Below are 16,839 nucleotides of genomic sequence, written 5' to 3'. Positions count from 1 at the left end.
ATTCTTCAATTTGCTTTAGAGATAAATATCTGTGTCAGCCAACGAGTTAGAAAGAGAAGACTATAGGGTGGCCATGTTGTCTGTACAGCGCTCTTTGCGGTGTCACCGCGAAACACGGCAGATCTGAGCTAAGCGCCCACCTTTGTAAAAATTCGTCTGCTTACAATGTTGTATAACGGAGATAAGAAGTACAAAAAAACGAAGAAAAAACATGCCTGTTGTGTGTGCTGCATATAACTGCAATGTCAAAAGGAAAAAGACAACTGATATATCATATTTAATGTAAATTTTATGAAGTTAAGTCCATAGTTTTGTTAATTAGCAGCATTTTTTTTTTTCATGCATAAATGTGTAACAACGCCCGGCATAAACAAAATAAATGGTTCACTGGTAATGTACTTAAACTAAATACGGATAAAACCAATACAATTCCGTTTCAGATCCAGTGAAAAGCAAATAGCAATACAATATTAAAACTGTATTTCGACACCGGCATCCTTTATTTCTGCTCCTTCTGTCCTTACTGCTTATACAAAAAGACGATGAGCTGTAGCTTATAAGAAGTAGGCCTATTTCGAAGACAAACGATTAATCAAATAAATAATAAAGTTAAACTAAGTACGGATAAAACCGCTACAATTTTTCGTTTCAAACCTAGTAATAGCAATCAAATATTAAAATTGTATTTCGACACTCGCATCCAAAATAACGCAAAACTCTGGGGTAGGTCGTATTGTTGTTAGTATTTTGACTGGAAGGACATGAAAGAACATAATTGAGCACCCACGTGCAATAATGGGGTAAGTATGAATATATTTCGTAACTACTTACCGCATTATTGTACGTGGGTGCTCAATTATACACTAATAATTATCTGTGGTGCCACAGCCCTTGAAAGGCTCAGACAGACCAGCCGGCTGTTGGCCTTACGTTCACATTTCGATAATAATTATACTTTACTGTAACAAAAAAACTGAAAGCGTGTTTTGTCATGTTTCACCCACGTTACAAGCTTGGAGGAAAAGGTTGTTTACTACAGATAGGGCCTACTTTCATTCTATATCCTATGGTATAGTAAATAGTTTTGAAACGTGTAGAGACTGGGGAAAACAATTTAATAAAATCATTCGAATCATACTCGTTCATTTTATAGGCAATCTTGCAGGTTGCATTTAAAAGAACCTAGGAATATTAACATTTTCTTCAGTATATTTGCTAGGACTTCTTGTCACACTACATGACAATTTTGCTTAGGTTATTCTTTTAAGCATTCCTTCTAGGAATAGATCAAGTGTTTTAAATTTAGCGTACATAAGTTTAGATTAAGTTCCTAGCACGTATTTGACGAAATACTAGGTTTTTCCACTTCAGTTTAACTGATTTATGCAAACGAAATTAAGACAGCTGACGATTCTAATGTCAGTTATCACCACGCCCACTTTGTTTTGGGCGCATAAGTTCATTACCGACGGTCGTTCAATTTTCTTCAAACATGGCGGCGCAATGACCACTCTATATCTTTCTCTTTCTAACTCGTTGGTGTCAGCAGTTACTTCTCTTTGATGTAAAACCGTAGTCTATTGCCACGCAACTCAACATGGCAACGTTTGATAGCTGGCGCGACAATAGCGCGCCAAGCGGCTGGTAAGTTATAGGTTAGCAGAGTCCGTATCATAGACATACGTATATTGGAACCCGTTTCTAAATATTCCACACTCCGTTACGTACAGGAGCGCTACTGTCGGTGGCTGAAGGCGATGATGTAGTTATCAGCCCTGCCGGAGATGAACGCTGATGCTGCTTTCACTTGATTCGGGTATGCTGACGTTCAAAGATATCCAACGAGTTACAAAGAGATGATCGTGTAAGCGAACTTTTCAACCACGTGATTAGTCAAGACAAGAGTTCCGCTAGTTCTCGATAGATAGCACGTTGTACTACGATCTAGGACGCCACCTTTTATAATCAAAGTTGAGAGGATAAAACAACGGTTCATTTACAGTTGGTAGTGCACGTTTCTGTCAGTAGATGGTAATGGAGGCACTAGGAAACTGTTTGTCAATATTTATAAATTGCAATAGATGGTGCTTATGGAATTGTCAATTTGGAAAAGTAAAGTTATAAGAGTAAATAAATTATTTGTATTTTATTAGTTACAGATATATTTATATTTCGGTTTGGTAATAGTGCATTTGTAGAACGCAACAAGTGTAAATTGCATTATGTATTGCGTGAAAAAAGTGAGGTTTATATCATACTCTTTATGGACCATAAAATGCAATGGTAAATGACGTTTGTGGGAGGAATGAACCTACAAAATTTGAATTACTATTGCAAGTAGTGTAAGGTGTATGCAACTCACAACGTCTTACTGACATATGTGACTAGGTATGTTATAACATGAATGTCATATTTTGGATTCCCCATATTTTTAGCTTGTTAATATAAAATGTAAGGTTAAGAGAGCAATTGAGTAATAGGCCTATAACATACAGGGCCCGCATACTCTGTATAAGTTAATATTAATGTGATTTCGTTTCGTAGGAAAGAATATGTTTGTTTGTAATTCAGAAAAAAAAAAACATGAAGGCTAAACTAGCGCTGAGGCAGTTCCATTCGTATTCCACTTACGCCTATACACCTTGCATCTATATGAATCTGTGGCAGGTTAGGTTTGGTTAGTTTAGGCTTTTATTATGAGTTGCATATACGATCAACTGCATCTCCACAAAAAATTCCTTATGAATTCAACGATTTTCACTTTCAAAATCACTAGAACTATCTCAGTGCTAGTTTCACCCTGCTCTTAAAGCGGAGAACAAAAATGAGAAGTAAATATTAAGTTCACCTCACATCGCACTTGGGAATAACTAAATTTATAGGTACTATAAGTAGACTAAACTGATGTCTGCTGTGAGCACCTGCATCTTGCAAACTGGATGAGACGGCCATGTCACACTCTGAGTGTGTGCAAATGTTTTGAAGATCTGGAACAAAGCTGTTACTTGGCCCAGCATTTTCCTACAGGGTATTGGCTGCAGTTTCCTATTTTCTGCTGACTGTATTTAAATTTTGGTTGTGCATAGTCAGTAGGGATTTAGTGAAACATTGATGTCCATCCTGTTACATTTTTCTTGTGATCCGTACAGATTAATTACAATCAATTGCCTTCCCTTTCATTTCAATATGTGAACCATGATTTTAGCAGCTTAGTAACACCAAGTTGCCTTGGAATTATCAGAAGCAAAAATGAACTGCTTTCTTGTAGCGTTTGAATCTATAGGCTTAGTATGCACATATAATTAAAAAGATGACTGAAAGATTTGTAGGATGAATTGACAACATGCATTGAAAAAATTTGTTTGTGGTTTCTGTGTGTTGTAATACAATAAACGTCTGATTAGTAAACTTTTATAGTTTAATGATAGTTGAATGAGCGAACCATTGATTGTGATGTTATGTTTAAAGTTGTCAACTAACAATTTTACAATTAACTCGACTGCAGCCTTGTGCTGTTTGGTAGTATGTAAGAAATTTATTCTCTCTTCTGTAAGTAATAGACATTCATAGGCCGAGCCTCTTACATTGCCATATTCTGAATCCCAAGACTCTTTCTCTAGTCCTACGAAGACAAAATCACACATTCTGATCTACTGTTACAATTGATGTGATACAGTTGTTTATTTTTTTATGTAGCCTATTTATAATATAAAACTAACAAATGGCAATGAATTTAATACTAAAGGCTTGCTGTGAGGAACTATTGTATCTGGTATACCATCAAGTTTTAGAGATAGTTACTACTACTACCACAGTCTAGTATATACAGTCACGAAGCTTGAGTTTATGAGGGTACTAGGAACAATAGACTGTGCAGGTACTATTTCGCATTGTTTGTAATGAGGCGATAGTAGCGATCCTAGTGGTTAGCAACTATCTAGGGATGCATATTTACTACGTATTGAGTTTCGTGACTGTATATACTAGACTGTGCTACTACCACTACTGGTGCTGCTACTGCTGTTAATAGTAACATTTATTTTGTGTGTATATGCAGGAGGAATAGCTGCATATGTGACTGAAAATATCCGTGTTTGGATGCGAATTGTTATAGGTGTTAGAAGACATTGAACATCACCGCAAAGAATAATGTCTGCAAGAACAGATCCCACAGGTGAAGATGGCCACTGTAGACCAAGTGCACCTATTTCGACAGGCACTATTCCCAGGCATGTCAAGAGACCTAGCGCAGATTTTGAAGGTAAGTGATATTTTGGATATGATCACTGTCTGAGAGAGAAAAAAAAACTTCCGTTAAAGAAGCTGAAATAATTATGCTCCACATGTTAAATGTGAAAATAGATTTAAAGTTCTACTTGTCTATTATTCCATTCATCTTTTGTGCTATAATTTATTGCACTGCAAGAAAAGAGAACCGTAAAAAATACCCATACCAGTACTACCAAAGGAAACTGATGATATAGCGTTAACTGAAGACTGTATCAAAGACATACTGACAAAGGTGTAAACTGAATTAGGCTATCCTGTGGAAGTATTCTGTAATAATCTGCTTCAATATTAAGAAATTTATTACCCACCAAGGTATTATCTGCGTTTATAAATTACTTTTGGCTTTCGATATATCAAAACAAAAGAGTAATAAGAAGATATTATTTCGTGGGTTCTACTCATCAAAAAGCTTAGTGATAGATCTTTATGAATAATTTTTGCTGTCTTATCTATTGAATGCGTATATCAAGTTAAAATATAAAGTGAAATTGAATATCAGTTAATTTGCGGGAATGGCTTCCCCATGATTGTATGAAATTCGTTTGTACGTTAAGTTTGGAATAAGAGAACATTTCATCCATCCATCCATCCATACATACATAATGTTACATGTAAGGAATTCAAATGCCTTTATTAACCGCCATTCTAGTTTCACACAGTTACAACAATTTCCGCAAGATGGCACTGTAATATTTTCAGATGTACCAACCTATGAAGTGATAACCACCGAGCATGGAAGTCTTCTGTGCTCGCTGGTGATAAGTGTGATTTGAGGCATCACTGCATATACGTTAGTGCAGTATTTTCCATATTTTTTAGTCTTAAAACTCACTTTGTTAAATGAAGATATTAGCACTATTCACCATCAGTAACAGAAATTCATCTAATTAAATACGTATACATTACAATTGTTAAGGACTGACTGCTTTATAAGTAATACTAATGACAGACGATACAGCTCCTAATCGCAATCACTGTTGTAGCACAGTAGTATATACAGTCATGAAGCTTGAGTTTATGAGGGTACTAGAAACAATAACTGTGCAGGTACTATTTCGCATTATCTGTAATGAAGCGATAGTAGCGATCCTAGTGGTTAGCAACTGCCTGTGAATGCATATTTACTACGTATTGACCTTCGTGATTATATGTACTAGACTGTGGTTGTAGTGTGTGCTCATCGGATGGCGATTAAATTGATCAGAAGCTGCTCGAATTGCCATAAGATAATCTTGTTTACAGAATTTTATAATCGAACTCGCGGAAGTCATAGTTACAAAAATTTAGTTACAATTAGTACTCTATAACAGCTATTTGCACGTTTTAGAATATGGAATTTTGTTGCTTTTTACTGTTATCGCAGAAGAATGATAAATTACCAATTTTATTATTAATTTGATTCTGTATCGGAACAAATTGTTGAGGTTAGGGTGCGTTTTCGAAGTTTATTCTATTATAACATTATACACATATACAGTAGAACCTCTATTATCCGTGGTAATGAAGGGGTTTCACTGGACGGTTAATCGAAAAAATCGGATAATCCATATAAAATATTTTCGTAAATTAAGTGAATAAAACTGAACTTTCGTCATTTTCTCCGTCTTGTGTTCACGCTAGGTGGTGGATCAGAAGTTCATTAAAAGTTCGGTTGTCAACGACGTGTTTTTAAGGGGTAAGAAATTTCTTTGTAGTGGCTGTCAGCGGAAAGATAGGAATAGTAAAGGTCTCATGTTGTAGATTTACATACTGTATATACTTTATCCTTGACTTTTATTAAATCCCGCACAGTTGTAACCTCAGTCACGTATTGTGATGCGAGATGACCCACAGTTTCTCTTTCCCCAAACCACTCATTTGCGTTTTATTCGATACTTAGCACAACACGTTTTCTTTTGACACTAATATGGAATATATTTTATATAGAAGTTGTAGAATACGGCAGCTCGAACAGAAGACCAAAACTGTGTAAATGTAAATGCTTGTAATAACACTCTCTAGAAAAAATACGTATACTAATATAACATACAATAGTATCTAAATCATATGTTTCTGTAGCAAAAAAAGGGGGGGCGTGAGAGAAAGACAGCCGGATAATCCGCCAGTTGGTTAATAGGGTGACGGATAATCGGGGTTCTGCTGTAATAAAATACAAATAGCAGTGATATGAATTAAAAATAAAATATTAAACGCGAGTTTATATTAATTAAAACGATAAAATGCTACAAACATTAAAAAATGAACATCAAAAGTAAATAATAATAATAATAATAATAATAATAATAATAATAATAATAATAATAATAGTGGCTTTATTTAACCTGGCAGAGATAAGGCAGTATGGCCTTCTCTTACTCTCAGCCAGAGTTAAAATTTGCGTACATAGTTGAACATACAACTGAATCGGATTTAAGAAATTACATACAGATACGTTAATGAGATCAAAAGAGGTAGTTGCATAAAACTTTACCTCATAAAATAAAAATAAACACAGTGGAATACATATTAATTTTGTTAGAATTAAATATGAATCACATAAAATCAGAAGCCGATAATTCAATAAAAAATGTACACAGTAAAATAAAAATAAACACATTGGAATACATATTAGTATTAAATTACAAGTAAGTAGGATTCACATAATTAAACCAGAAACCGAAAATTAAATAAAATGTACGTTATAAAAATTATAAAAAAAACAACAAAGTGGAATACATATTGATGTTAATTGATAAATAAACACGATTTACATGATTACAGAATAAAAATAAGAAACAAAAAGTAAAAATAAACACAGTGGAATACATTGCATTAAATATTTGCAACGTGTTAGGTCTGGCAACTCATCATAAGATATTCTTCTAATTTACATTTAAATTAAATTCTGTACTCTTATACTCTAATAGGAAGTGTGAATTAAAGCTGTTGACCTGGAGGGACCAAGTTTGACTACTGTGTACACATATTTTCGATCATAAATTGTTTTTAGTTTAATTGCGATTAAAAACTGCATTCTGTCGCTAATATAACGATTAAAACACACAGCATCTAACATTGCGTGGAAGTCAATATTGTGGATTGTGACCTACGCAGTTATAAAAGTCCGGAAAATTTAGTCCGTCCCAGGAATTTGTAGAGTGACTTGGCGGAGTCTGTCTGTGCCAGAGTGTATTGCGGGCAGCATCAGCTCCAGACTGCTAAGGGGTAAGATGCTCATGGTAGAGAATTCAGATAGAAATTATCCCCTCCCTGCAAGCGATTGGTAGCTTCGTTCAACTAATGCCTCCCACAGAGTCGTCATTGGTCCTAGCCCTCCCACATACCACTTGCGCAGAAGTCTTACTTAGTATTACTTCTTTCTACTCTGCAGATCCCTGGGACGGACCATAGTTGTTACAAGAATCCTCTATAGATGTCGCCGTTGACGTGCAACCAATGCACCTGTTTCCTTAGTGCTAATGACGTAATGAGGACAATTTATTACGATGATGACGATGATGTTTCATACAAATGTTACAGTATCGATGACAAGCAGGGCATGATCGTAGTATTTTATATAGTGTAATATACTCAAAATAGTAAGTTTTATCGAAGATATTTGATAACATATTTTATAATATTCTTTATGCTCGATCATGCCGAAATGTAGTAATTATACACCTGGTAGTAGCCCTTTAATGCACCTCATTAAAGTACACCTATTCATTAAAGTTCAGGTGTTCAGCCAATGACATATCATCTTTGTACCACTATAAAACCGCAAGTATCGATTATTCTCGGATATGCAATCGAAAGACAATTAACGAAAAGTCACGGAGGCTGGAAATCCAATACTGTCTCAGAAGGTTATGTTCTGTTACTATAATAATTAGCGTTAATTGTAAATAATATTCAAATAAATTCTATTTGTCATCTCGTTTTTTTCAATTCTAAATCAATTTCCAGGTTATATCAAGACTAATCTTATCCTCTACGTTATATCAAGGTCAATGACATTCGGCCTCGGAAAAAATCAATACTTTCGCGTCTGCGCACATCTCACAATTCAGGTCAGTTCGCTACTCACTTACATAACCATAACATGACCTACTTTTGAATAATTTCAAGTTAGAAATATGGTCGAGCATAAAAAGTCGTATGGAACTTGCCTATAATAGTAATTAAGACGCTCGTATGAAAATTATGAAACTCGCTTACGCTCGTTTCATAAGCAAACATACTTGCGTTTTAATTACTACCATTATAGGCTCGTTGCATAATGTACTATTGTCAAAGGACTTTGATAGTGTAATAATACCAGCCTAAGATGTGGCGCACCCGTTCAGTTGAGATACGCATAACTAAGCTAATATCCTCACTTTCAGTGGACGGTCATTCAACACCATATCGTGGTTTTTTCTACGATTTCTTCACTTGTTGCTGTTACTCGACGTCCACTACTGTGATCGTCTTTCACACTCTCTCGATCATGTTTAAATAATTCCGACCATTTTTTTACAGTCGAAAACGCTGGAGCAGATTCCCCCATGTCCGGTTTAATTTCTGTTGGACTAATTCCCCCTTTTCTAATTACGAAATATTTAATGACAGCACGAAGCTCGATATTTTCCATTTTTGCCAATCTGTTCGGCGTACTAAATTAAAAATTAAACTGCACAACATGTGGTCAACAAAAAAATTCTGTACATCTATTATCAGACAGTAGGCCTACATCTCACTTGACGATATGTGTTACAGGAAGAACAATTATTGTTTGTATACATCTGAAGTCTGATTAGTGTAATATACGAGGTGCGTCCATAAAGTAACATTCCCACTCGTCCCACAGCTAGCATACCATATGTTGCACGAAGCGACTGCGTGTACGTGATAGAGTAATGTCCTGGCATGGCGCATGCGCTAGCGGAACTTCCCGAATGCTCTCAGTAGCTTCGTTGCATTGGTTGAAGATGGACGTTCCTATTCCAGCTCCCGCAACATGAAGTGCGGTCAGTGATAAAGTTTTTGAATGCACAGGGCATAGCGCCGATTGAAATTGATCGTTAGCTGTGCCTGGTCTATGGGCCTAACGTCATGAGCAAGCAGATGGTGCGTTTCTCCACAAGGTCGTCTGTGATGATGGTTGACCTCCCACTGCGCTCCTCGTCATGCACATTTTGGCGTCCTGCTGAAAATTGTCTACAGCAGCAACGCACCATCTGCTTGCCCATAGACCTGGCACAGCTGACGATCAATTTCAATCGGCGCTATGCCCTGTGCATTCAGAAACGTTATCACTGACCGCACTTCACATGCGGCGGGAGCTGGAATAGGAACGTCCATCTTCAACCAATGCAACGAAGCTACTGAGAGCACTCGGGAAGTTCCGTTAGCGCATGCGCCATGCCAGGACATTACTCTATCACGTACACGCAGTCGCTTCGCGCAACATATGGTTTGCTAGCTGTGGGACGAGTGGGAAAGTTACTTTATGGACGCGCCTCGTATTAATAGTCAGCGGTGTATGCAATGTAGGGAGAAAGAATTATCCATCCTTCACCATTAGGTTCTGGTTTAGTTGCTTCATGAATGATGCCTTATTTATGAGGTTCGAACCTTTCTTCGGACAATTGACCAAACATTTTTTTAAACATTTTGTCCATTATTTATTGCCCACCCTCCGTTTTTAAAGGCTTGGCAGCCATTTTTAAAATGCTACTCGCGACTTCTTAACCAACTACACCCCCCCCCAAATGCTTCTCTTTAAACTACGTTTTTGTCAATGAAAAGCTTCCAATCGTTCTGATTTGCATTAAACTTTGCAAGAACATTCAGCATACTCCAATTAATACAAAGCTGTGCATGGAATCTGCTCTTCATTGGAAACTTTGGTGATACGAATTTTTAACTTTTAAACATTGGAGAAAATTGGCAAGTAAAAAATTATAAACATATGAAAATTTCAGAAAGAGAAAAAGGAATTGATTGGTTAATTATCTGAGAAGAAACTGCCTACCGAAGGATGCACTGGGAGGAATGGTGAATTTTTTTACTTGGTTATTTAACGACGCTGTATCAACTACTAGGTTGTTTAGCGTCAATAGGATTGGTGATAGCGAGATGATATTTGGTGAGATGAGGTCCAGGATTCGCCATAGATTACCTGGCATTCACCTTACGGTTGGGGAAAACCTCGGGAAAACCCAACCAGGTAATCAGCCCAAACGGGGATCGAACCCGCGCCTGAGCGCAACTTCAGACTGGCAGGCAAACGCCTTAACCGATTGAGCCAGACCGGTGGTTGGAATGATGAACGGTAGAAGAGTTCGGGGCAGAAGAAGATATATGATGATAGACATTAAGATATGTGGCTCATATGCGGAGTCTAAGAGGGATGGAGAAGATAGGAAAGATTGGAGAATGCTGGATCTGCAGTGAAAGACCTGCCCATGTGTATGATTTGTGTGTAATCAGCCAATCAATCCAATCACACAATCCATCGACCAATCGGCACTCGATCACTTCGATCGATCAGTCAGTCGATCAAACCACTCGATCGAGCAGTCAGTCGATTAGTCGATCAATTAATAGATCATTTCAATGGATCGAGCAATCGATCAACCCACTCAGTCAATCGATGCCTCTATCCATCCATTCATCTATTCTTGATTCCGTATTCAATAGGCTGTATTAATAACTTCGAAATACATAGCGAAATCACATTTCCTGACTGCGTAATGTTAAATACTCCGGTTTTCTTCGGTGGTAAAGCGGATATCTACAAACCGTTTGAATCGAATTTCATGGGATCAAGGGCTGTCGAGACTGATAAAATTGTTAACATTGCTTACTCCGGGAGGGAAGTAAAGTCGGGAGTCTCGTGTTGTAGATTTGCGGTATGAAAAGAAACCCTGTCCCAGGCAAGATTCGTCGGTCATTTCCCGCCCACGTTTAATTTCGACGCAGAATAAACTCTGCAGTTGTCCACAATTGTGGAGTAACGGCTAGAGCGTTTGGCCGCGAAACCAGGTGGCCTTGGTTCGAATCCCGGCTGGGGCAAGTTACCTGGTTGAGGTTTTTTCCGGGGTTTTCCCTAAACCCAATATGAGCAAATGTATGTATTTATTTACACTGCAAGTGGGCAAGCACCCGGTGGCAGTGCTATACACAATATAAACAATACACAATACAAATATACAATACACAATACAATTATATACAAAATACAATAAGAATACACAATACAATAATTACAACTTACTTACAAATGGCTTTTAAGGAACCCGAAGGTTCATTGCTGCCCTCACATAAGCCCGCCATCGGTCCCTATCCTGTGCAAGATTAAGCCAGTCTCTATCATCATACCCCACCTCCCTCAAATCCATTTTAATATTATCCTCCCATCTACGTCTCGGCCTCCCTAAAGGTCTTTTTCCCTCCGGTCTCCCAACTAACACTCTATATGCATTTCTGGATTCGCCCATACGTGCTACATGCCCTGCCCATCTCAAACGTCTGGATTTCAAGTTCCTAATTATGTCAGGTGAAGAATACAATGCGTGCAGTTCTGTGTTGTGTAACTTTCTCCATTCTCCTGTAACTTCATCCCGCTTAGCCCCAAATATTTTCCTAAGCACCTTATTCTCAAACACCCTTAACCTATGTTCCTCTCTCAGAGTGAGAGTCCAAGTTTCACAGCCATATAGAAGAACCGGTAATATAACTGTTTTATAAATTCTAACTTTCAGATTTTTGGACAGCAGACTGGATGATAAGAGCTTCTCAACCGAATAATAACACGCATTTCCCATATTTATTCTGCGTTTAATTTCCTCCCGAGTGTCATTTATATTTGTTACTGTTGCTCCAAGATATTTGAATTTTTCCACCTCTTCGAAGGATAAATCTCCAATATTTATATTTCCATTTCGTACAATATTCCCGTCACGAGACATAATCATATACTTTGTCTTTTCGGGATTTACTTCCAAACCGATCGCTTTACTTGCTTCAAGTAAAATTTCCGTGTTTTCCCTAACCGTTTGTGTATTTTCTCCTAACATATTCACGTCATCTGCATAGACAAGAAGCTGATGTAGCCAGTTCAATTCCAAACCCTGCCTGTTATCCTGAACTTTCCTAATGGCATATTCTAAAGCGAAGTTAAAAAGTAAAGGTGATAGTGCATCTCCCTGCTTTAGCCCGCAGTGAATTGGAAAAGGATCAGATAGAAACTGACCTATACGGACTCTGCTGTATGTTTCACTGAGACACATTTTAATTAATCGAACTAGTTTCTTGGGAATACCAAATTCAATAAGAATATCATATAATACTTCCCTCTTAACCGAGTCATATGCCTTTTTGAAATCTATGAATAACTGATGTACTGTACCCTTATACTCCCATTTTTTCTCCATTATCTGCCGAATACAAAAAATCTGATCAATAGTCGATCTATTACGCCGAAAACCGCACTGATGATCCCCAATAATTTCATCTACGTACGGAGTTACAATTAATAATAATACATAAAATAACCTAATTAACAAGTGAACCTAATTTTACAATACCACCTACATATTTGTAGGCCCTACATAAGTTTCACATTGGTACTGATAATAATCTTTAACTTTACTTTCATCTCACTCACTGTAGTGTCACTATGACGCATTTCACTGGCACTAAATATATAACACATTTCACTGACACTATAGAACACATTTCATTGACACTATAAATTATCACTGATCGGAACTATTCACTGCACTGTAAAACCATAACTTGACTGACTCACCACGCTCAACTGATGCAACAGCTCAAGTAAGACACATAATTACACCCTTATGCATACTTATAAACAGAACTACATTTAAACTAAACATTTCGGGTGCTATGCATAGACATTTCGCTAGCCCGCGCTACGAGCGTGCTAAACTAGCCCCGGCTATCGAGTGATTACTTGTACAGGATTCATATATCATATCGCTAACACTGGTTTATGAATACGAAAAACGTTAGTTCGCTGATCATCCACCGGAGTCTAAGACCCCCTTACACGCTATTTTTAAAGAATTTACAATTCAAACTCAAGGGAGTAACTGGTCAGGCTAAATAAATACATGTCACCTTAAAAAAAAATTAAATGTTAAATGTCACCTTAATATTAATTTACACTTTATACACAACTTTTTAAGTTATTCTTGAATCTCCTTAAGGAAGGACAGCCCTTAAAGACCGCTGCGGGTGGGTCATTCCTATCACTTATAGTTCTATTAAAAAATGAGAATTTACCTACATCCGTTTTCTGTTTCTAACATTTGATTTTAAAATCATGATCGTTCCTACCATGCTGGGTAACTATCGGTGTTGGACCCTGGACTCATTTCACCGGCATTATCACCTTCACTTCATTCAGACGCTAAATAACCTGAGATGTTGATAAGCGTCGTAAAATAACCTACTAAAAAATCTCTGGCAGTTGAAAGCGTCGTTAAACATAGTAGGCCTACTGGTCGCAAGGCGTGTTCTCCGATCGCGAATTAATACTTCGCTAACACCAGTTCCACCGTTAAGCACTACAAGCCTTCAGGCTGCGGTTCGTTCTTAACAGAAGAAAAGAGATGCTAAATTAAACTTCACAAGAGAGTACTTCCCTCCTGTATATAACTTACAGATTACAACATTGAACTCTTTCTCAATAAGCGTTTATTTATGTGAATACATTCTCAAACACGCCGACATAATCAACACTTAGCCAAAGATATAATTGTTTTGCCAAGTTTTGTTTCTTTCAGAAATTTCCACAGCCTTTTTACATTATTTCGTAACACTTTATGTATGAAGATCACCGAAGAATGTTGAAGAGCACATAAATGTAACAGTGTTGACGTCACCTAAAACTAAACCAGTAATAATAATAATAATAATAATAATAATAATAATAATAATAATAATAATAATAATAATAATAATAATAATAATAATAACAATTTGAACGGGTTACATCAGCTTCTTGTCTATGCGGATGACGTGAATATGCTAGGAGAAAATTCACAAACGATTAGGGAAAACACGGAAATTTTACTTGAAGTAAGCAGTGGCGGCTCGTGCTTTTCTTGGATGGGTGTTCACCTAAAACTAAACCAGTAATAATAATAATAATAATAATAATAATAATAATAATAATAATAATAATAATTTGAACGGGTTACATCAGCTTCTTGTCTATGCGGATGACGAGACTATGCTAGGAGAAAATTCACAAACGATTAGGGAAAACACGGAAATTTTACTTGAAGCAAGCAGTGGCGGCTCGTGCCTTTCTTGGATGGGTGTTCACAAAAAAAAATATTGGCAATGAACACACTGATATAGGCTATTCTCGTATAGGTGAGTCACACGTCAGACATAAACGAGTTCTAATATGCATGTACCAAATCTACGCATATACACCAAAATTAAAACCATTAAACAAGAGTAGAGTAAAATTAATTCATAGGACTCACCTTCACTGATGTTGTTGCAGATCTAGATTTATTTGTAGAGAAACTCCATGCGCCTAGTTTTGAGAGATGCAAATTTATCAATAACTCTAATGTTGTTAACAAGTTTTTTTCCACGGCCAACATAGCCAATGTACTTAATCGCTCTTATGTCATTGTGCTACGGAGGAATATTTTAATCCTCTCTTAATTTAACGCCCTCACAACTTTACACACGTGTGTTACTTTGCTGAACAAAAGACAACATAATCAGCCCCCGTGCGTATCGGTATTTTGGAGCATCTCTCTTTCTCTCTCACTAGCACGTTAAGACCTGTGCGAGCAGAGCTATTGTAACCATTGTAACAAACCAGAAAATATTCTCGCCTGAGGCTATTCCACCCTGCTACGGAAAAATTGTGCGAACTGCTGTCAATCTGTCCAATAGCGATTTAAAGACATACGACACACGAACGGGACATTCTCTCGAGACGAAATATGTAGGAACGTCATTACACATTGGAAAGTAACAGATGTAATAATATTAATACAGTAATATGTACGATTATTGTTGGTTTTTAAGGTGTTCACGTGCTCCTGTGCTCATATAGAGGAACCGCCACTTAAAGTAGGTTTGGAAGTAAATGCCGAAAAGACAAAGTATATGATTATGTCTCGTGACCAGAATATTGTACGAAATGGAAATATAAAAATTGGAGATTTATCCTTTGAAGAGGTGGAAAAATTCAAATATCTTGACGCAACAGTAACAAATATAAATGAGTCCACACCTGTGGAGTAACGGTCAGCGCGTCTGGCTGCGAAACCAGGTGGCCCGGATTCGAATGCCGGTCGGGGCAAGTTACCTGGTTGAGGTTTTTTCCGGGGTTTTCCCTCAACCCAATACGAGCAAATACTGGGTAACTTTCGGTGCTGGACTCTGGACTCATTTCACCGGCATTATCACCTTCATTTCATTCAGACGCTAAATGACCTAGATGTTGATACAGCGTCGTAAAATAACCCAGTAAAATAAAAAAGATATAAATGAGACTCGGGAGAAAATTAAACGCAGAATAAATATGGGAAATGCGTGTTATTATTCGGTTGAGAAGCTTCTGTCATCTAGTCTGCTGTGAAAAAATCTGAAAGTTAGAATTTATAAAACAGTTATATTACCGGTTCTGTATGGTTGTGAAAATTGGACTCTCAATTTGAGAGAGGAAAAAGATTAAGGGTGTTTGAGAATAAGGTTCTTAGGAAGGGCAAGGCATGGTTGCGCCCCACGGTCAGGTAAAAATGCAGCAGATAAAAAAGGGTCCCTGTTTTGTGGGCATACTTGCGCCCCGTTTCCATCAGGTAGAAAAAAGAGGCATGGCATAGTTGCGTCCCGGTGAAATAGGTAGAGAAAAAGACAATACGGAAACTCGAGCCCCATAATCAACCAACCTTATTGATTTCTTATTCGATTTAATATTCATTATCGATAGCGTTAAAAGAAACACCATGAAGTTGGTAGTACTTTATTAACTCTTTTTCTGCTGTTTATGCAGTGATTATCGATAGCCTAGCGTAAAAATGAACAGCATGAAGTTGGCAGTAATTTATTGACTGTTTTTCTACTGTTTATGCAGTGGTTATCGATAGCCTACCGATATCGATAGGCTCCATTTTTTAAACCACGTGATCGAGGAATTCAGAAGCTGTAAAATAGACAGCTATAATATTTTTAAGTAATTTATTTATTTTATGACAATCACTTTCGCATGTACTATGCCCATCGGGGCGCAGCTATGCCATGTCCATTCTGCTACCTGATTTTTTCAGGGTGCAATTATGCCATGTCCATTATGCTACCTGTTATAATGTTTGACGGCGATAGATCTTGGCGCAAGTCAGGAATTTTTACAATAAAAAATTTCTTTGCGAAAGCTAAAAAGGATGCGGCATAAGAAATGCAGAGCTCTTCCACGTGCTAAGTAAAAATAGAATTGAACGCTGTTTGGCAGAATCTACCAGAGTGAAGGCATTACAGTAACTAATAACGAAAATATTTGTAGGAACAGACGGATTGTAGGACATTTGA

The 16,839-nt window shown here is 37.2% G+C and overlaps 1 protein-coding gene across 2 annotated transcripts in view; it reads left to right on the top strand.

Moving 5' to 3' along the window:
* Window positions 1-1,981: 1,981 nt before the first annotated feature.
* LOC138708104 (protein SSUH2 homolog) overlaps window positions 1,982-16,839 on the top strand; it is a 228,167-nt gene continuing 213,309 nt past the window's right edge. Inside the window, exons 1-2 of one of the 2 annotated variants that reach the window (XM_069838294.1) lie at window positions 1,982-2,112; window positions 4,115-4,261. In XM_069838294.1, the coding sequence (XP_069694395.1) occupies window positions 4,150-4,261 (112 nt within the window). In that variant the 5' untranslated portion in view covers window positions 1,982-2,112; window positions 4,115-4,149. Of the gene's footprint in view, window positions 2,389-4,114; window positions 4,262-16,839 lie in introns of both variants that reach the window. The other variant, XM_069838293.1, reaches the window with a different exon arrangement.

Source organism: Periplaneta americana, chromosome 10, assembly GCF_040183065.1.
Source record: "Periplaneta americana isolate PAMFEO1 chromosome 10, P.americana_PAMFEO1_priV1, whole genome shotgun sequence".
NCBI lineage: Eukaryota > Metazoa > Arthropoda > Insecta > Blattodea > Blattidae > Periplaneta > Periplaneta americana.
The sequence above is the reverse complement of the archived record's forward strand: the minus strand, read 5'-3'. Positions and strand labels throughout refer to the sequence as shown.